The sequence below is a fragment of the Papilio xuthus genome, unplaced genomic scaffold (genome assembly GCF_000836235.2).
Source record: "Papilio xuthus unplaced genomic scaffold, Pxut_1.1 DF828952.1, whole genome shotgun sequence".
NCBI lineage: Eukaryota > Metazoa > Arthropoda > Insecta > Lepidoptera > Papilionidae > Papilio > Papilio xuthus.
In genome coordinates this window covers 7866252-7886411 of record NW_013529697.1, presented here as the reverse complement: position 1 = coordinate 7886411, position 20160 = coordinate 7866252, and the positions used below count along the sequence as shown (strand labels likewise).

The following is a 20160-nucleotide window of genomic DNA, read 5'->3' as shown; positions in this document are numbered from 1 at the left end:
TCTTATCTGTACGTTTACGGAAAAATAGAGTATACAAGCCAAAACTCTTAAATATTTCAAACTTACTCGTTCTTTAGAAAAATAAATACTACACAATAAATATGCAATGCAAACAACAGATACACTCATTTAACGATAAGCTTATAATGTACTAAAATAATGAAAAAACTAATTGATTTTCGTTTTTGCAAAATAAATCGTAAATCCGTAAACGGAACGTTACAACAGTATTTTACGATTTTACGAGAACGAGAACGAGATACAAGAATTTTCTCGAATTTGAAGTGTCAGTGTTCGCTCATTCATATTCATTTGTATTTCTACATTTTGGAAGCTCGAAGCATTGTTAGCTTTGTGAACAAAGAGAATAATTTGCGTTTCCAAGTGATTAAGCAATTAGTGTGATAAGTCGTTTTAATTTTTGTAATAATAACTTTAGTGCACAATCATGGAACAGGTAGGAGGTTATGCCGAACCGCGGTGTAATTTGAATGAGGTAAATATTGTATTAAAGATATTAATCTTCTATCGGTGTAATTTTTAGGTTAACCAATTAAAGGAAAAGGGTAATGCCGCATTAGCGTCTGGTGATTTCGATGTGGCTGTAAGACACTACACCGAAGCAATAAATTTAGACCCAAGCAACCATGTTCTATATAGTAATAGATCAGCAGCTCATGCCAAAGCAGAAAATTACGTTGCCGCCCTCGAAGATGCGAATAAAACTGTTTCCTTGAATCCGACTTGGAGTAAGGGATATTCGAGAAAAGGCAGTGCATTGGCATATTTGGGTAGATTTGAAGAAGCAATAGCGACTTATGAGAAGGGATTGGAACTAGAACCTGGCAACCAGCAGTTAGCAACAGGTCTTGCTGAAGTTAGGAAACAGGCAGAGTCTAGTAAATTGGAAACTGCAAAATTATTTGAGAAACTAAAAGCAAATCCTCAGACAAGAGAATGGTTGAAGGATCCTGATTATGTAAGAATGGTTCATGTAAGTAAAATGATAATATTTTTAAACTTATTATTCTATTCACTTATCTTGGTGTTAATTTTTTGTTGATGGTAATCCAATATTTAGTTTATACTGTTTGAATATCCAAAAGCACAACAGAACCATGCTATAATATAAATAAATTAACTCATAATGGGCAGGGTAAATTATGTCTGACATATAGAAAGCTAAATTTCAATAACCTTAATTATTTTTCTGTGAAAATTATGCTATGTGAGTATAATTTTCCTTTGTGTTTATTAGACATACATTAACTATGGAGACAAGCACTCATTAAGATTAATTAATTTGATAAGGTCAAAACACTTTATTGAAATTAACTCTGAGTAACACTAAATTAATTCTGAGCCTCGACTAATACTTCAGATCTGAGCCTTAATAAATTACAATTTTCTTACAGAAATTAGCACTAAATCCATTTGACACAAGAGTTTTAGAAGGTAAAATGGATGATCAGCGTGTTCTTACAACAATTAGTGTAATGTTAGGTCTAGACATGAGCATGGATGTAGATCCTCCAGCTTCAGAGTCAAAGCCGACCCCACCGCCTAAGAAAGAAGAGCCTCCTAAGCCCAAATATGAGGATGTTCCAGAGAACCGTAGATTAGCATTACAAGAGAAAGATTTAGGAAATGAATGTTATAAAAAAAAGGACTTTGATAATGCAATAAAACATTATCAAAAAGCTATTGAACATGATTCTACAGACATAACTTTCTACACAAACATGGCTGCAGTTTATTTTGAATTGAAAGAGTATGAGAGTTGTATTAAGGAGTGTGAGAAAGCAATTGACATTGGCAGAGAAAATAGGGCCGATTTCAAATTAATAGCTAAGGCTTTCACAAGAATTGGTAAGTGTTTAATTTTTAAAATTTAAATTATTTGAACTTGGGAATTTTATCGTAAAATTAAACTTTTGCCACTAATCATGAAAATTGGCTATCTTTTTACATTTCTGTTGAATGATTTTTTTTATTTTTTGCTTAAGTGCATGTCTCGGCTTCAAACAATTTTTCTGCATATTATATTTCTTTACTAGCTGTCAACTGCGACTCTGGCTGCATCAAATTAAAATAACCTTTTAGTTACCTATGTGTTCTTCCAGACTACATTCAACATCTATGCCAAATTTTAGCGAGACCCATCCAGCTGTTAGAGATACCTCCTATAACATCATGTCATTGTCATACAAGCATCCATCCATTTATATAAACTTACACATTTATAATATTAGTAAGATATTTTCCTAATTTCTAGGTAATGCATATAAGAAAATGGAGCAATGGAAGTTAGCAAAGACATACTTTGAGAAGTCAATGTCGGAACACAGGACTCCAGAGATCAAGACATTGTTGAGTGAAGTGGAACGTCGCATCGTTGAGGAGGAGAAGAAAGCCTACATTGATCCCGTGAAAGCTGAACAAGAGAAAGAGCTCGGAAATGAATACTTTAAAAAAGGTAAAACGTTTAAAAAGTTAGATTTTGTCTTTTTAAAATGATTAATGAAGTGTTTTATGAGTTTTTGCTTATAGACAGTTCAATTTTTTTAATATGTATAGATTTGATAACTTTCTATAGAACAATGTGTATGATTATCGTTTTGTTAGCAAAGCCATTAAATTTAATTAAGAAATGTCTTACTGTATGAGATCATTTTCATACATAGTACATACATTTTTCAATGATTTGTTGATTATATCATAAATGTTACCCTTTATCAATATTCCAACTTCCACTTTTGCGGTAAATGATAGGAAATTATATAGATTGTGTTTGTTATACAAAAGGTGACTACAGCACAGCGGTGAAGCATTATACTGAGGCTATCAAACGTAACCCCGATGAGGCCAAGCTGTATTCCAACCGTGCGGCTTGCTACACCAAGCTGGCGGCATTCGACCTTGGACTTAAAGACTGCCAGCGCTGCTGCGATCTTGATCCTAAATTCATCAAAGGATGGATCAGAAAGGGGAAGATTTTACAGGTAACTGCAACAAGATTCAACTTTTGTTACATTATTTGTGTATTGTTAGATTTTTTGGTGTGTTTATTTCATGATCCATACAGTATTTAATAAAAATGTAGGTAGTCTATGTCATCTTCCAGGCTATATTCTACATCTATGACAAATTTCATTAAGATCCATTGAGCAACAAACTACAAACATCCATCCATACATACATTCAAATATTGACATTTATACTATAATTAATAGCAAGGTTAGTGCCTAAAAGGGGTTATAAAATGTAAGTATTAATCAGAGTTGTTTGTCTGATGTGTGTAGGGCATGCAGCAGCCGGCCAAGGCACTGGCAGCGTACCAGAAGGCGCTGGAGCTGGACCCCAGCAATGCGGAGGCGCTGGAGGGATACAGAGCCTGCTCCACACAACTCAACTCCAACCCCGAGGAGGTGTGTATACTGTTCATATTCAACATATTACTTGTAGTACTAAATTTATAAAGAAATGACAAATTTTAACACTATCCGACAATGTTACTTTGTAATGGCGGCCGTAAAATATTTTTCTTTTTAATTACAACTGAGCATTTGACTTTTTAAACAAAAAATCCAACGAAAACTATGAATTATTCATATAAACGGAATTCGATTTATGTATGTTTGAAGTAACAATCGTTTCGTTCAATTTAATCCGATGTTCTGAAGCAAATATCACTGTAAAGTTAAAATTGATTGATATTAAAGTCGGAGTTCCTCGTTAGGAATATGTAGTGATGAGAAGTATACATGTGTGTGGTGTAGGTGCGCAAGCGCGCGATGGCCGACCCCGAGGTGCAGCAGATCCTGAGCGACCCCGCCATGCGCTGCATCCTCGAGCAGATGCAGCAGGACCCGCACGCGCTGCAGGACCATCTCCGCAACCCGGACATCGCCGCCAAGATTCACAAGCTGCTCGAGTCCGGGCTCATCGCAATACATTAGCTCCACTCCATCCACCTCCACACCATCCACCACTCGGACCACACCTGCAAGGTATGTGCACTCGGACAGTGGCATCCTCCATCCTCTGTCGTCCGGATCAAATTGCTCGCCATTTCACTATAATATTTAGTAATATTTTATTTGGTATTTTTCAAGTTAATTTAACAAACAGGCTCGGAGAATACCTTAAGTTCAGGGTGACTTGGCCATAATCAACCACGCTGGCCTAGTGCGGGTTGACTTCACACATATCTTTGAATTTCCTCTCAGATATGTGCAGCATCACGATGTTTTCCTTCACCGTAACAACCTCGAATGTAAATCGACAAACGAAGAACACATTGGTATATGTTGGGATTCATACCCTGGACCTGTAGACTAATCAAGTGCTTAACCCTTGACCTCTGACTCTATGTAAGCATGTCACACAACAATAATATTTTTTTTCTTGTAGATAAATGTATTAGCCGAGCCGGCTCAACAAAATGCAGTATGAATTAACTAAAGCAACACATGTTCGTCTCATTTCAACATTTTAATGTTTATAACAAATTTAATATCAATTTTTAGTTATTACCAAGTTAAATAATATTTGTATGAATTTCGTATGTCGAGATCTCAATAATATTTGCTGAAAAATTTGTTTTTTTTTTATTCTTATCTATTTTATCTATTTTTGTATATTGTGAGTATATCAGATTAGCGATGAAATATAAAGTTTATGCTAAGTTTTGTCAGTTTTGTGTCAGAATGATAGATAAATAGAGCGTGGCTTTTTTTTTAGTGTGTGATTGTGTTGAGGTTAGCTTATTGTAGGTTCTAGAGGAGCATTCCAGTGTGCTTTTGCTGAATACAGATAAATAACACGAGGTACATGAAACTAAACATAATGTTTAAAATAAAGTCCTATAATTTGACTACAATAATCTCACTTCTATGTTGGCCAGGGGTGCTGAACTAATGGCACGCGATGTATTTCGAGAATAAAATTTATAAAGAACTAACACGAGTTATTTTTTGTGCTTTGAAATATTCATAATAATCACAAATTCTAAACTATTTGATGGCGCTTCTATGTTATTAAATATTTATTTAGAAATATGACTTCTTGATGCAAAAAGGTTGACTACCACTGTCACGATAAAACCAAAAGGAGTAGATAAGACAGAATTTACATATGCATTTGAAGTTGTATTGCGTCTCTCCAAAAAAGTTTAGAAAAACATCGATTTATTACTGGAAAGTTTTAATAATAACTATTATAAAATTATTCAAACTTTCGTGAGACATTATACTAAACTGATATAAAAACACGGCTAAACACTCACGTATATTCTCACTCCGAGTGAGCTGAGGGCCGCGTCCGCGAAATAATACCAGTATCACTCATCCTGACGAAGGGCCCCCGATGGGCTCGAAACTAGTCGGTGCCGCCACCGGACGAATATACGTGAGTGTTTAGCCGTTTTTATATAACTATTATAGTATATTATTGTTAATCTATATTCAAGTAAATCTGTACATTTTACTTGTTTCGTGTACCTCGTACGTTCACAAGTCCGCAGCAGTTGTCGCCCCCCTGTCGGTTACAATAAGATTTATACAATCCTCTACATGTTAATTATAGTGTATGCGATTGTTTCTTTTTGTAATTTATTCGATGAATAAAAAATATGTAGGCATAACTGGTGTTTTATTTCTATCAACACCTTAAGTAGTGTTCTGTACTACGGAACCACCGGCGGGGAAGCAGCGCGGGGGTCCCTTCCAGACCTCACCCGCCGCCCCGCGCGCCCTCACACCGCGACCTTCAGTTGCGCTTCAGCACTCCGCGCGCCGACACATCAATCATATTTGTCTATTTTGTACATCTTCCATTCTTATTACAATCATCAGCAACTAACCAGCCTTTCACTACAACATACAGTCCACTCGCTCAACAAGTAGTTTGATATAGAATTTTGATGTTACTTTGAAATGTTTTTGTGATAATTTTATCCTTAGTCAATTTTTCGTAATGGCATAAAATACTTTGAAGCGCTAATAGCGTAATTGTTGAGTAGGGATTTATGATCACGAGGTCGGGGGTTCGAATCCCGTCATTCGACTATTGTCGTAAACCATATCCTAGCACAAGTCTAGAGCTTAGTTGAAATGGTACATTAATATTAGTAAATTTATGTTTTACCAATTACATCTTACTAATCCTTTAAATGAGAATGTTTGGATGGATGTTTGTAAGAAGTCATCTCCAGAACGTCTGCTTGAATCTCTCTGAAATTTGTAATAGATGTAAAACATAGTCTGGAAGGATACATAGACTACTGGTTTTTTATTTGGTGTAGAGTTGCGGGCGACAGCTAGTATTCAATTAAAACCATAAAAATACATAATTTGTAATTTATTTATTTTCTATTCAATTTCTAGTCACAACCAGAATGTCAATATTTTGGTCGTTTTCTTATATCTTACTTATTCTAATGAATGTTTTGAGTTAGTTTACTTTTAAAGTGGTCTACAGTTTTAGACTCTAGCGAGTGCAATATAATGCGATATATTACATTTAAAAATAATGCTTAACATATTTAAACAATACTTTCTTTGGCACAGTTAAAAGTAAATAAAGTTTACATAGATTTATATATAAAATACCCGTTAATATAAAAAAAATAACATGTAAAGATGAGGTAGTACGAAATGAGATAAATATTTAAAATAAAATTCGTAAAATTTTTACACATAACAATCGATCATTTACAGATTTTGTAAATAAACATCAAATTTTTACCAAATGTAATGTTATAATGAAAAAAAAAATCCAAAAATATAAAGTTTTGGTTCTGATTTAAAATACCAAAGTTATAATTTTAACGTAACAACAATGAATCGTTTCGGTGGCATTTTTTTCTGTCCTTAACATTTACTGCCTGACTAAATCTTAGGCGAATCACCGCCAACGAAATCCTTTATAGAAAGTTCATTCAAATGGTCACTGATTGGTTCTTCTAATAATCCAGAGAACTTTTCCAAACTTACTTGCATCTCTTCCACTTCCCCTTGTCCCGTGTTTAAATCGGGCGAGGGTGCAAATATGGGTGAAACAGAATGACATTCTGACTGAAACAAAGGATAATATATTTAATATATAGAGAAATAATACAATTAATATAAACCTAAACAGTGTACAGTCGAATCTGGGTAAGCGAAAATCCCCTATAAGAGAGAAAAACAGTCCATTGGAATCTCGCTTAACCAGGTTTGACTGGAGATGTCGTTTAATACTCTTCTCTCCACTTACTCTGTTATCCATAATAAGGACATTTTCCTCATAATGAGAGAAGAAAGGATTTAGATTCCTCGCCGGAGACAAACTAGGATCCCGTGACGTGATCGAGTAGTCGCAGTGTGCAGCGTGCGGCGTCGTCTGCAACCTGGGAACATGCGGCAACTGCTCCAGCTGGACGTAGCTTCTGTCCATCCAGGACATGTCGTGGACTGGGTACTGTAGCTGGTGGGGGCTCGGCCCTACCATCGGGGGAAGGTCCACAGGCCACGGCTGAAGGTAATTTTAGATTATCTCATGCGAAAACTTTCTAGAGTACAATGGAGAAAGTGTTCAGAAACAATTCCATAACGGAGTTCAAAAATGTATAAAACTGACACCAACTTTCCATAAGTCGCGTGATTGTCATTTACACACGTTTTTGAACTTCGTTATGAAATTGCTTTGGCACGAATGCACTTTGTCCAGGGAGACTGTTACTAAATCAGTATCTAACAATTTTTCACTTCACTACTTTAGTTAGGATACGGTCCTAAAACATTTATTTAGAAAAATCTTTATCAAAATCTACCAAGAGCAAAGTTACAAGAAACGCATAAACATACAGACGACTTGCGAACCTTTTGATGTCGGTTAAAGAATCGTAAAAACATGTAATGGTAGAGCCAACAACGTCACAAAAGACAGACGTGAAACTAAGTTTTAAATAATTTTATAGTTAGCAGAGAAGTTACCTGCAAATGCTTCGTCTCTGTGGGAAATTGTTCTTGTTCCATTGGACTTTGTGCAGGAGTATATCTAACTGTAACAAATAATTTCAATTGAAATGTTTGATTATTTTTATTTGAATTTACTTAAAATATAACAACTAACCTTGTTCAGGCGAACTTTCTGATTCCATCGGTAAATTTGCTACAACAATATGAAACGTTACAAATTAAAAAAAAAACAATAAAAAGGCAAACAAATCAATAGAGGAAGAATAAATATTTACCATTCTGTAGCCAGGCTGACAGCGGTTTCTTTTCAGTGTATTTCTTTTTATCTACTAAAAAATAAATAAAAAACTGTATAAGATGAAATATTATGTAGCTGTAATTTTTTTTACATTTGCATTTGTCCCATTTTCCCGCGCTTTATATGTGGACGACACATTCACTCGTACATACATGAGTGAACATAGAGTAGAGGACGCGGGAAATGTTGCCACGTGGCTGTACTCAGCAATAGCTTTGCCTTTTCATTACTACCTGTCGCTCGCGACTCCGTTTCACCGGAATTAAAATAAACTATTAGTCGCCTGTGTGTTCTTCCAGACTGTGCTCTACATCTGAGCTAAATTTCATCGAAATCCGTTAAGCCGTTATGGTGACACTTTGTTGCAAACATTCATTTATTTATTTAAACATTAGCATGTATAACATGAGTATAATATAACCTGTGCGCGGCGGAGTGTACACGAACTGTACGGGCTCGCTGCGCGCGTTGTCTGACAGTCTCTTCAGTTGCACGCTCACCTGTCACAATTATATCACTATCATTGCAAGCTCACAATCAAGATAGAGTAAAGAAACCTACACAAAGTATGTCCCACCACCGTTATAAGTTTCCCACAATCTTTTTATTTATGTAAGCAGGGAACGAGTCAGTGGAATGATGTGGTGATGTATATGTAAGTAGAAGTACCGTGACGTTGGTGGTAATGTCAGTGTGTCTGTATGGCGGCGTGTTGAAGCAGAAGGCGACGTGTTGGTGCGAGCTGATGTCGCTCGCCGCCACCTCCCAATCCTCGCTCCCCTGCACGAACACCACCGTGGTGTCAGACGGCTTCACCTGTAACGCGGTACTTGGAATTAGATGATCCACACATTACTTATGGATGGATGGAATACAAATCCTTTTCGAGAGAAAGGCTTTAGTTAAGTGATAAATCTAATCAATCTGAGTGACCTTTTTGCAAAGGAGTATAACAAATCTACCGCCGGTGGCGGGGCTCTCTTGACACGAGAGGCGGACGATCTGCAGCTCGCCCTGCGTCTTCTTGTCGTGTATGACGTTGGTGACGACGGGCGGCAGCCTTAGACGAATGTTGTCTTTCTTATCCATCACGAACACTTGGAAGCAGAGCCGCAGCGCGTTCAGATCGATACTCTTCGGTTCGCGGCAGTAGTCGAAACCGCCTGAGAAATATAAACATGTTTAAGGTTTTGCTCACGAATGCAGCGGGAGGGAACATTTGTGCTTTATGAGATTAATATTATTAATATTATTAAAGACCTTAAAGTAGAAGTAGCAGATCGTTTAAAACTTTTGTTATTCCAAATAACCCTAAGACGCGGGACCTGTGTTTAAGGTGAGATATTTTTGACAAAGGAATGACACTTGTCTTGAAGGAACGAAAACAAACAAAGAAATCGTGTTATGAAAAACGAGCAGGATAACAACAGTCTTAATAAGAGGGAGTGAAATAGTCTGTAAATACTAGAAAATGAGCTCACTTCCAAATGGGTCGACGCCGAGGCTACGCCGCGTCTCGAGGACCTCCTTAACTTCATTTTGTTTGCAGCTGTGGATGCCGATGTTGTTGAAGGAGACCTTAGTACTTTCTCCGGTCAGTTCCACCACCACCTTGCACGCTCCCTTCCTTACTTCCTCTTCAGACAAATACATCTCTCGAGCTACCACGCCGTGCGGGTGTGTCCTGCACGTTACAACACGTAAAAATAGTATTTGATTTTAAATATGTGAATATTAAAAGAACTAAATTACATGCAATATTTGAAAAAATATGCCATGATAATGGACAACATGCTGCGACGAAGGCTAAATGTCCAAAGAACTAAATTTCATGCGAAAATATTAGCAAAATAAAGACCGCAAGATGTACAAAAGTACTGGCTACATAACAATGATCAAAATTATCAGGAAATAGACAAGAGAATTGATAAATATACCGGGTACTGATACATGCGATAAAAGAAGCGAAATTTGAAACGGAAGAAGCGCATTCCATTTGAGACTTGTTTCCATGCACTTTTGGTATATTAACTAACTTGTAGGGCGAGTCCTTTGTGACGCAGGAAACCAAAATGGCGGCCTTACCATCGGGGCAACCGCTGATCTCTATGGTAGGGTAGCCCTCCTTGTTACCCTTCTTGTTTACCCCGGGAATCGAACCGGCCCACCGACCTTCAGACTTGTAACGAAACCTACGAAAATATCATTTGGTCATCTTCTTTTTATCTGTAAATAGATGTCGCGCGCGACTCCGTCCGTACGGTATGAAAAAAAAACTTAAATAAAAGCCTATGTGTTCTTCCGTAGTATGTGCTACATCGATGCCAAATTTCAGAGAGAGACTTACAGCCGTTCGGGAAAAATCCATCCATCCATCTAAACATTCGCATTTATAATATTATAATAGTAAAGAGTAAGATTTAAAATCCAGAATTGCTTCCTAAATATCAGTTTAAAATCATATTGTTAGTCACATCTAATTCACTAAGTTCAAACATTGACCTATATCAAATGATAAGAACAAAATTATTTATCTTATCTCTAACTTCACAAGCAAGGAAATCTAATAGTACTGAAAGCTGTTAGAAATTTGGTCTTGTACAGAGGTAAAAGCACAGTTATCATGTTTTTAACTCAAATAGTAATATTTGCAAAATCAGATGCTTATCTATAGGAAAGTTGGCACTACCGAAATGATATAAAAAATTTATATATTACTCCAATAAATATAGTTAGATACTGTTTAGGTAGACACGTGTTTAACCCTTTGCAGGCCGGTGAATATTACGAACGTAAGTTATGTTTCACCACACTACTTTCTGTGTAAGTATTTTATTATTTATTGGTCAAGAACACTTCATAATGTTTTCAGTATAAAAAAAATAATTTAGCTTAAATATAGCTTTTTTTTAGAGAAAACCTCTTTGGTTTTGACAATAAAGTTAGCTCGAATTTTCTGTAAAATATCTATGTAAATAATATATAACCTGTGAGAGTCAACAGGCTGTACGATGACCCGTACGGAAGGTTTCTTAGATCTCTTCTTCAGCTCGGACGTCTGCAGGGCGGTCCTCCGTGATATAGACAGCTGGTTAGCCATAGTTGTTATAAGTGCACTGTCGACAAAAGAATCATTTATCTAACATCTATATCATCATGAATAAACTGCGGTAGACGCGACCAACATAACATCGTTGCACGAATGTATCAGCTAGCCAGGTGCAATACCACGACCTTACAGAAGACACGTGTCAAGTGAAAGCAATTCCGCGTTTCGTGTAATAAGCGTGCGTGGCCTAATTTTAGTCTTTACCTTGCCAACTTTTCTTAATAAGGAAGTGGATTTGACGGAGGAGGGCACGGGTAGGAAAGAAAAATATTATCTTTCTATGCGTTCCCTTCTTTATCGATTAATTGTAGGCAATACATCTGAAATTGTGGATGTCTTTGGGCAAATTCAGATGGGTGCTTGCTAGTTTACACCCTTATAATATATTTAAAAAATGAATAAGCAGAGACATATTCGGCGGTTCCGAGTTTTGAAGTAAATAATAATCAAAGAATAATTTGCGAGATCAACTATAGATTAATAATAATAAGATATTTAATCCGTTCAAAGACATTACAACACTTATAACACAAATAAAAACGAAAAAAATCAAAAATCAAACTAACATCACACAAAAAAAAGAAAAAACAAAAATTATAATTAAGCGTTGCGATTAGTTAATTTAAATTTATTATCTTATAAGTATTAATATTTATTTTATAACAGTGCGTTATAGATTAAACAATATCCATTAACTATATTATGCGAATGATAAAAAATGGTAACGCCTACGTTGATGAAATACCCAAACAATACTTTTTTGTATCTCAGTTTTATTAATATAGGATAAAAATGACGTAAGACAATTTTTTTTATTAACGTATAATTGAGTAAAAAATTATTATAAATTTTAATGCTAAAAATCGTTAATTAATGTCCGAGAGAAGATAATAAATATTTTCTCTATTTTTTTTTAAGTTTTTTCTAATTGTCTTGTCCGAAAACAAAATTATTATTGTTTTATGCCAGTGTCATGAACTATGCGTTGTTTTTTTTACAATAATAGTCCTTTGTTTATTTGTTTACAAACTGCCAGTTCGATTGTGAATGAAAATTAATTGTTGAATGGATGTAAACATTTGTTTTACCGTTCATAAACAAATTAAACATCTAAACATTTCAATATATTTACAATACAATTTAAAATTAACCGAATTACATTAAAATTATTAATTAAATAAAAACTTACGCGTTTTATTATATATTTTAAACACTACACTTTATAACATACGAAATATTTTAACTGAATGGTACAGTAATATGTAACTCGCTTGAAAACTGCCAAGAGACTGGGACACGCGACAAATATACAATTAATATCGTTCCTGAGCATATGTGTTATCAGCAAATGGTATTGCCCAAATTACGTCATCTTGTATAAAACGTCAAGCTTGTTTACAACACACTTACTTACTAGTGCAAATCTTTAGGTAGCTTTGAAGTCGAAAAAAAAAGTTTATATTACAATCTATGTTCATATTTATAATATACTAATATTATAAATGTTTGGATAAATGGATGTTTGTTAGAAGGTATCTCTAGAACGGCTGCATGGATCTCGCTGAAATTTGACACAGATGTGGAACATAGTCCGGAAGAACACATAGACTACTTACTAAGTTTTTTTTAATACCGCGCGGACGGATTCGCGGGCGACAGCTATTTTTATAAATTCACAATTGTGCCTTTTCAATTTATTTAAGTATTCATAATGGATACATTAGTATAACATCTAGTTTTTAATTGTTTCGGTTGCTAGGCAACTAGGTTACCTGTTGGCAGCTATAAATCCAGGACTGTTAACATAGAGGTTAGGGTTTAATGTTATTTTAAGAATAACTCTACTTTTAAGTAAAAGTACGTAACAGTTTATGGTTAAATTAGGTACTCAAATCCTGTCTCTAGAGTATATCATTAAAATAATATATTATATTATCAAGATTTCTTCAAAATATTGGGGGTGGGTTTAACCACTTCAGGTCCCTATCTTTTAGAAGGTATTTAACTTTCTTATGTCGATATTTGGGAAAAAATCGTAAAACAACGCTAATATGTTTGCATCATATTTTTATTTTTATTTAAAATTATTTTTTCAAATCTTTAAGTGTGTTAATAATTGATGATAAAAACCCAAGACAAACAAAAGACAATGGATGTAACTTTTTACTTTCGATATACGAAAATCCGACGTATTTAGTTGCTTCCTATAAACATTGCACAAATATTGTGAAACTCGCGTACAATGAACAAATATTAAGTAAAATTATTAAATGGAAGGTCTTAATCTATTTCGCGGAACGGTGTTTGCTATATGGTATGTTTTGCTTAAATATGGGTTAAAGGTTAGATTCTTTATGAACGACGCTATGCCACCTTCTCCTTCCTCCGATATAGAGACCAGAGCCATTATTAATCTTTTTTTATATTAAAAATGCTTAAAAATAAAATAAATACCTATAATTACCAAGGACACTATTGTCTATTTTACAACTGCGTTGCTTGCAATTACTGAGCAAAAAAAGCTAAAAACTTAGGCCTGCCTGATACTGGATTGCGTGGAACTATGAAAAAAACCTCTTTTGTTGAATTTTAAAAATTACAAGATATTAAAAGGTAGATAGATACTCCGATTGGGCGTTAAAATTAGAATTCTCTGGTTAGTTAGGAAAAAGGTTACAATACTGGTAATATTTTTTTCTCTATTATAGAGATTATAGGGATATGTTATAAAAGTGATAGAGAATTGAGTTAGTGAAGAACACGGTCAAAAAAATAATTTGTAGTTCAATTCATATGAACCGTATTGAAAAATTATATTACAATGTATATTAAATGTACATCTCAGTTTTCATTAAAAGTACATGATTAAATGGAATAGCAGCACGATCACTACACAATAATTTGCTAATATAAAACAAAAGGCATTGAATTAGTACTTAATTTAGAATGTGAATTTATTAAATCATGTAATATTTAAGAAGAGAACATTCAAGAGATATAGAATTTTATCCTTGAAATATATATATTTTTTAATTTTAGGTAAATCCTCGGTGTTCTAGATGTGTGCTTTTCTCCAGCTAGCTTGTTGCCAGAAATAAATTCTTTATAAAAGTTTGTCATCAATTGGTTTTAGCCAATTTTCACAACTTTTAATATAACCCGCATTGTAATCATAGATAAATTATAATCTACTAAAAGTCTGTTTATTCATTCTTTTTATTGTTGAGCAAACATTTCTGTCATTATTTCGTTTTTTCTTATGGCAATTCATTGTTGACGTCTGTCTTGTGATTGTGACAGCGTTCCAGCTGATATCATTACGCTCTTTTTTTGAATGAGTATTCATTTGTAAACACTGTGTACCGTGTACTGTCTCCTTGGGACAATATTCGTTTCGTTTTATTTTTAATTCAATTAGAACAATAAAACGTTGCTAGAAAAATGCTAATACAACGGTGTAAATATTTTTAAAAACTAGAGATAAATTGTTGCTGTTACATGGATTTTTAGTGACAAAGACTAACTTATGTTAGTTACAATTGATTGTGGAGTATAAACATTGTGACAAAAGTCGGCGATAATAAATTAGATCGTGAGTAATATGCATACTAATGTAAAAACATTTATCTGTGCTTGTTATTGACTAACTAGTTTATTTTAAACTAGTTGTCGCCCGCGACTCTATTCGCGCCGAATTAAAAGAAAACTTTATTCGTAGATTACTAGTTTTTCTGTAATTTTTACTACATAAATGCTAAATTTCAACATCCATCCATAATAGTAGATGTATAATTTGTTGCAATTTCAAAATATCTAGGAATATTGATAAATTCATATTTATATAAATAAATTTTCTACAATAATTCTCATGAAATACCACTGTTTATTCTCAATAGATATCTTCATGAGTAGACTATACAGGTGATGTAGTGTGTACCATCTTGTAATTACAATGAGTTTCTTTTGCCCATAAACTAGGAAAACATATTGATAAATCTGATCTTGATATCTCATATATTTCAAAGAGAATGAGGGAGACAAAAATATATTTTTTGGGGATGATATCGGCTCTTCGTTGCACACCTCATCCTGTTCTATGTCATTAAATTTCACTGTAAAAAGCTTAATATTCATAATTCTATATATGTTTTGATAGAAGAAATTAAAATTGGTTCTCTTGGAGTTGAATAAACTTGTTAAAACAATGCCCTTCCTGTGTCACAACCAAAGTATTGTTATGAAAATACCTTATCCATATCTGACATTTGATGTGAAAAGCCTTTGTTCATATACAAGATCTGTCAATGCCCTATAGAAATACTATAGTGTGTCATCACTCTTATTTTCTTAGAAAAAAAAAACAATATGATAAATACTAGGCGCCAGCGATATTTTAAGAGGCCATGAAGACCTTGTCATGATTTGCAAAATGTAATTAAAGAAAATTATATTTGTTAATGTACAGATTATTAAATTGGGATTTTTACATACATACCTTTTTGGTTTTAGAATCTTCTAACAGATGGCATTAGAAATGCAATAAAATTCTACTAAAATAAAAAAGCCTTCTGTATTTTTTTTTTGGATGTGATGGAGGAAGAGGCATAGGAAGGGACAATATTATCTTTTTTTTTGCTTTTTTTTTCATAAAAACGGGCAGTTAATGATATTAAAAAAAAGAAGCTGTATAATATTATTTGAAGTTACTTAAAATGTTGTTAAATTTTATTTTTATTATGTTACATTATTATAGTTTTTGTCAATTATATTTTTTTTTTAAAATAAAGATGTACAATTTAGTAGACGTGGCCTCTTTATAAGAACAAAGAAGTTGTCTGTAAACATCATTATTTTTTTTTTCTTAAATAATTATTTTTATATATGTATCTTTTGGGTTTTCCTTGAAGATGATTTGAATGTCAACTCAAGTTCACCGTATAATGCACAATGTACAATCAAAAACCATTTCTTACCAATTTTATGCATAACTGCAATTAGGTTGAAAACTTGTCTGATTAACATACATATGTGCCTAATTATAGCTCTTATTGTGACAGTTGTATATATGTTATTCAATCTTAAATATGTTCGAATTCTACACAATATTGTCTCAGTATAAAGTAACTGATTATAAATTCAAAACCAGTTTCTTTTTATGACTTACTTAGTAACGGCGTTAGGGTAGGGCGCGGTTAAGCCTTGGCGCTGGAAAGGAAGAGGCGTCACAAGTCTGCGAATTACATAGTTCCACATAACACTGATAAAGCCTTCCCCCAATAAAAAACCCTTAAAAATAGGGTGCATGTTAGAAATGTCTGATAAGATACCGGGATTGCTCATTAATTGGCTTGATTAGAGATACGTTATTTTGTTCTGTACTTGTAAATCAGATGTGGATTCAGGATGCTTATAGGGGGTGCTTGATCCTAATTTTTTAAGGGAGATAATTTGATATTTGATATCAGCAAAGTAAGAACTAAAAATAACACATTTTACTTAGTCTACGGCTTAATTCGGAAGACATCTGATTTTTAACACTAAAGGCTCCCTGGGACCAAATAGTATGACTGATATGTGTCATCGTTCATGTCTACAGAGTTAATAAATTATAATAGAAATCGTACACTAATTTATACTCATGAAAAACGTGTTGGTATTTTAAAATAATATAAAAAATTGAAGTATATATATTTATGCATTATGTTAATATATTCATCCAAAGATGCATAATTTTATGTGACACCATTATACACTGAGTGAGGTTAATACTGCCATCTTTAATGTTTAGATAACAAATTCAGATAAACAATACTATAATCATTATTAATACTTATATTATTATACATTACTAGCTGTAGCCCGCGACTCCGTCCGCACCGATTTAAAAAAAAAGTTAATTAGTAGCCTATGTTTTCTTCCAGACTGTGTTCTATATCTATGTCATATTTACACTGAGATACATGCAGCCGTTCTTATCGTTGTGACCAACTACTATCCATCCATCCTTCCATATTAGTAAGGTAGGTATTAACACAAGGAAACAGTTATGAATCATTTCTTTTTTTATAAAATTTAATTTAAAATCTATTATCGTTTTTAAAAATAAAACAGACATTAAGAATACACGACTTCATATATTAATTCTGAACAATCATACTTCTTACTATCTTAATAATATTAAAATTGCGAATGTTTAGATGGATGGATGTTTGTTTGACGGTATCTCCTTAACGGCTGTATGGATCTCTCTGAAATTTGACATACATGTAGAACATAGTCTGGAAGAAAACATAGACAAATAAAGTTTTTTTTTTCCGCGCGGTCGGAGTCATGAGCGACAGCTAGTTTAACAACATTTGAGTTTAGAGTTTAGACAGTAGCGAAGTTTACTAACAGTGACGGCTCTATCGCGTTGTTATAGAATTGTATTTATTATGGTTACGTTACGTGACTAATGTACCAACAGAATGCGAGAAAATACATGTACTTTATGATTGAAATGATGTCATCGTCTCAAATAAGACACTGCGTAAAATTGTCCTCAATGACGAGGACTTTTATTTACTAGATATCTGTGACTTTGTCCGATGGGAATTAAAAAAAAAGTTATATAGTCTGTGTCACCCCGGTAATGTAGCTTGACAGCAGTGATAGAATTTTTCAAATAGGTTTAGTAGTTTCGTTGTCTAAAAAAAAATTAAATCGTTACATTTTGAATTAGTATAGGTTAGGGCGCGTGAGTCTTGAAATAAATTAAAAAAGTACAGCTACAATGCATCTAAATTTCAACCCTTCACGTGCATTTCTAGTGATATGTGGTTACAAAAGTCTTATCCATTGAAACTTTCGCTTTTTTATAATAATATTAGTAACAATTAGTCAAATTAAAGAAGAATTCTGATGATTTTGGGTGAGTGTGTATATAAATAACCGATATATATTTATTATATATTTATTATTTATAGAAAATAGCTATAATTTTATGATAACAATCACCTCCTGAATAATAAATTCAAACATTTCAGACGCTGCATTAACGACAATCAATATATTTACTTGCATACATTCAAGGATGCGATAGACTTCCTAAAATACATGTTATGCTAATCTAGTCAAAAGATTAGATGTTAAGGATTAAAATAGACATTAAATCAGTTTTGTAAACAGACATAGTATTTTAGATCTATGCTATATGTACCCTAGACTTCGTTCGTGAGATTTACTGTCTGAGTAGCATTTTAGGTTAATTATTTAACTTAAAAAAACACACACACATTCCCATACAAACTTTCATTCCTTATTCAGTTTTGAACCCTAACAGGTTAAACTTTTGCAACCTCTGATTTCCAAACCCTTATGGGTTATAAGGGTTTGGAAATCACGTTAAAAAGTAGTCTATGTCCTTTCTCGGTGCCTAAGCTATCTGGGTACCAAATTTCATTTTAATCGGTTCAGTAGTTTTGGCGTGGAAGCGAGACAGATAGACAGAGTTACTTGCGCATTTATGAAATTTTTTTTTATAAATATTAGCAGATTTTTTTAGTAAATTCACTAATATCTCTTTTACCGTTCCAACTAAGCTCTAGGCTTGTGCTAGTATATGGTTTACGATAATAGTCGAATGGCGGGATTCGAACCCCCGAACTCGTGATCGGAAATCCGTACCCTTAACCATTATGCTATTGACGCTTAAATATTGCTATATATAATAATATTGGTATGATAGTAAATATATAATATAGTAGGATTTACTAGAGCAAGGACTATTTCGTTCGTAATTTAGTGTAGTGTTTAGCAACATTTGTCATAAATGTACCGTAGTTTTTCCGGACTTTTTTGGAGTGTTTTTTTTTATAATTATGGATATTTTTAATTAATATACTAAAATATTATTATAATAAAGTGATTTAGTTATCTAATCATAGCTTAATATGATATTGTACTGATTAAGATAATTGTTTAGGTTTAAAGATATATTTTAGATTGCATTAACGTATCTGCATTTTACAACTCAAATCGAATGCAATTTAATAGGGGTCGTAGTTTATCACGTGACATTTCTTGGTAGACTCCCAGTACACGTGATATTTCGTATTTTGTTCAGAACTTTTTGGACCTCACGTGATTATTGACTCTTAAATGGCGATTAAAATTATAGATTAGAGTTAATGTACAATTAGATATTTATCTTTGCACTCAAAGATATTAAAATAAATCAGTGATGGTGGGGACATTACATAAATTTTCTTACATGTTTTTTTACTAATAAATATTATTTATCTTAATCTCTTTGAGTGCAGATATATATATCTGATTGTGCATTAACTGTTTAATCGTTATATAACAAGGATATGCATATATACCTTTTTATTAAATTCAAATACGCTTAATGTCAAGGTAATAACACCAAGCTTGTTGACATGCTTTTTTAAGATTTATAAAGAAAAATTGATCGTCTTATCATTTTAAATGATTTTATGTTCATTGCATTAGAGTTCGTAAAATATTAATTAGAATATTTATTAAAATGTTTGTCTAATGACAATCTATACTAATATAGCTGTCGCCTGCGACTTCGACCGTTCAGAATGAAAATAAAGTTAACATATAGTATATGTGTTCTTCCAGACTATGTTCTACATGTTAAATATCAGCGAAATCCGTTGCGCCGTTCTGGAGATACCTTCAAAAAATATCCATCCATCTAAACATTCGCATTTATAACATTAGTATTTTTTTTATATCAAAAGGTGGCAAACGAGCGAGCAGCCACCTGAAATCGCTGAAATAGC

General features: G+C 33.4%; 3 protein-coding genes across 8 annotated transcripts in view; 2 read left to right on the top strand and 1 right to left on the bottom strand.

The window, feature by feature from the left end:
• Window positions 1-237: 237 nt before the first annotated feature.
• Stip1 (Stress-induced phosphoprotein 1) lies at window positions 238-4598 on the top strand. 2 transcript variants are annotated; one of them, XM_013323903.1, is made up of 8 exons: window positions 238-457; window positions 545-994; window positions 1416-1869; window positions 2276-2476; window positions 2806-3002; window positions 3303-3428; window positions 3780-4010; window positions 4414-4598. In XM_013323903.1, the coding sequence occupies exons 1-7, from the start codon at window positions 449-451 to the stop codon at window positions 3957-3959; spliced, it is 1617 nt and encodes a 538-aa protein (XP_013179357.1). In that variant the 5' UTR covers window positions 238-448; the 3' UTR covers window positions 3960-4010; window positions 4414-4598. The 2 variants fall into 2 exon arrangements, with proteins under 2 accessions (XP_013179357.1, XP_013179367.1); XM_013323913.1 differs by lacking the exon at window positions 4414-4598 and adding an exon at window positions 4230-4351.
• A 2182-nt stretch (window positions 4599-6780) lies between these two features.
• LOC106124366 (embryonic polarity protein dorsal-like) lies at window positions 6781-13033 on the bottom strand. 4 transcript variants are annotated; one of them, XM_013320955.1, is made up of 12 exons: window positions 12985-13033; window positions 11247-11375; window positions 10296-10451; window positions 9741-9943; window positions 9193-9422; window positions 8929-9075; window positions 8681-8759; window positions 8237-8290; window positions 8116-8154; window positions 7977-8044; window positions 7258-7515; window positions 6781-7076 (listed from the first exon to the last, which is right to left on the bottom strand). In XM_013320955.1, the coding sequence occupies exons 2-12, from the start codon at window positions 11357-11359 to the stop codon at window positions 6891-6893; spliced, it is 1533 nt and encodes a 510-aa protein (XP_013176409.1). In that variant the 5' UTR covers window positions 11360-11375; window positions 12985-13033; the 3' UTR covers window positions 6781-6890. The 4 variants fall into 4 exon arrangements, with proteins under 4 accessions (XP_013176409.1, XP_013176398.1, XP_013176418.1 ...); XM_013320944.1 differs by lacking the exon at window positions 12985-13033 and adding an exon at window positions 12558-12644; XM_013320964.1 differs by lacking the exon at window positions 12985-13033 and adding an exon at window positions 12558-12644 and having other exon boundaries at window positions 8237-8287.
• Window positions 13034-14705: 1672 nt separating this feature from the next.
• The window catches only part of SCRB3 (scavenger receptor class B member 3), a 33643-nt gene continuing 28188 nt past the window's right edge, over window positions 14706-20160 (top strand). For both annotated transcript variants that reach the window (XM_013323183.1, XM_013323192.1), the window contains exon 1: window positions 14706-14960. The gene's annotated coding sequence lies outside the window, so the exon portion shown is untranslated. The remainder of the gene's footprint in view (window positions 14961-20160) is intronic.

What these genes read in the sequence shown, in the direction of transcription:
- Stip1 (XM_013323903.1), top strand. An exon ending in ATTATGTAAGAATGGTTCAT is followed by an intron (nt 995 to 1,415) that starts GTAAGTAAAATG and finishes ATTTTCTTACAG; the next exon opens with AAATTAGCACTAAATCCATT. An exon ending in GAAAGGGGAAGATTTTACAG is followed by an intron (nt 3,003 to 3,302) that starts GTAACTGCAACA and finishes TGATGTGTGTAG; the next exon opens with GGCATGCAGCAGCCGGCCAA.
- LOC106124366 (XM_013320955.1), bottom strand. Translation starts at nt 11,359, where the DNA reads ATGGCTAACCAGCTGTCTATATCACGGAGGACCGCCCTGCAGACGTCC. An exon ending in TTATACTCCTTTGCAAAAAG is followed by an intron (nt 9,076 to 9,192) that starts GTCACTCAGATT and finishes ACCGCGTTACAG; the next exon opens with GTGAAGCCGTCTGACACCAC. An exon ending in TCCTTATTATGGATAACAGA is followed by an intron (nt 7,077 to 7,257) that starts GTAAGTGGAGAG and finishes CCTTTGTTTCAG; the next exon opens with TCAGAATGTCATTCTGTTTC.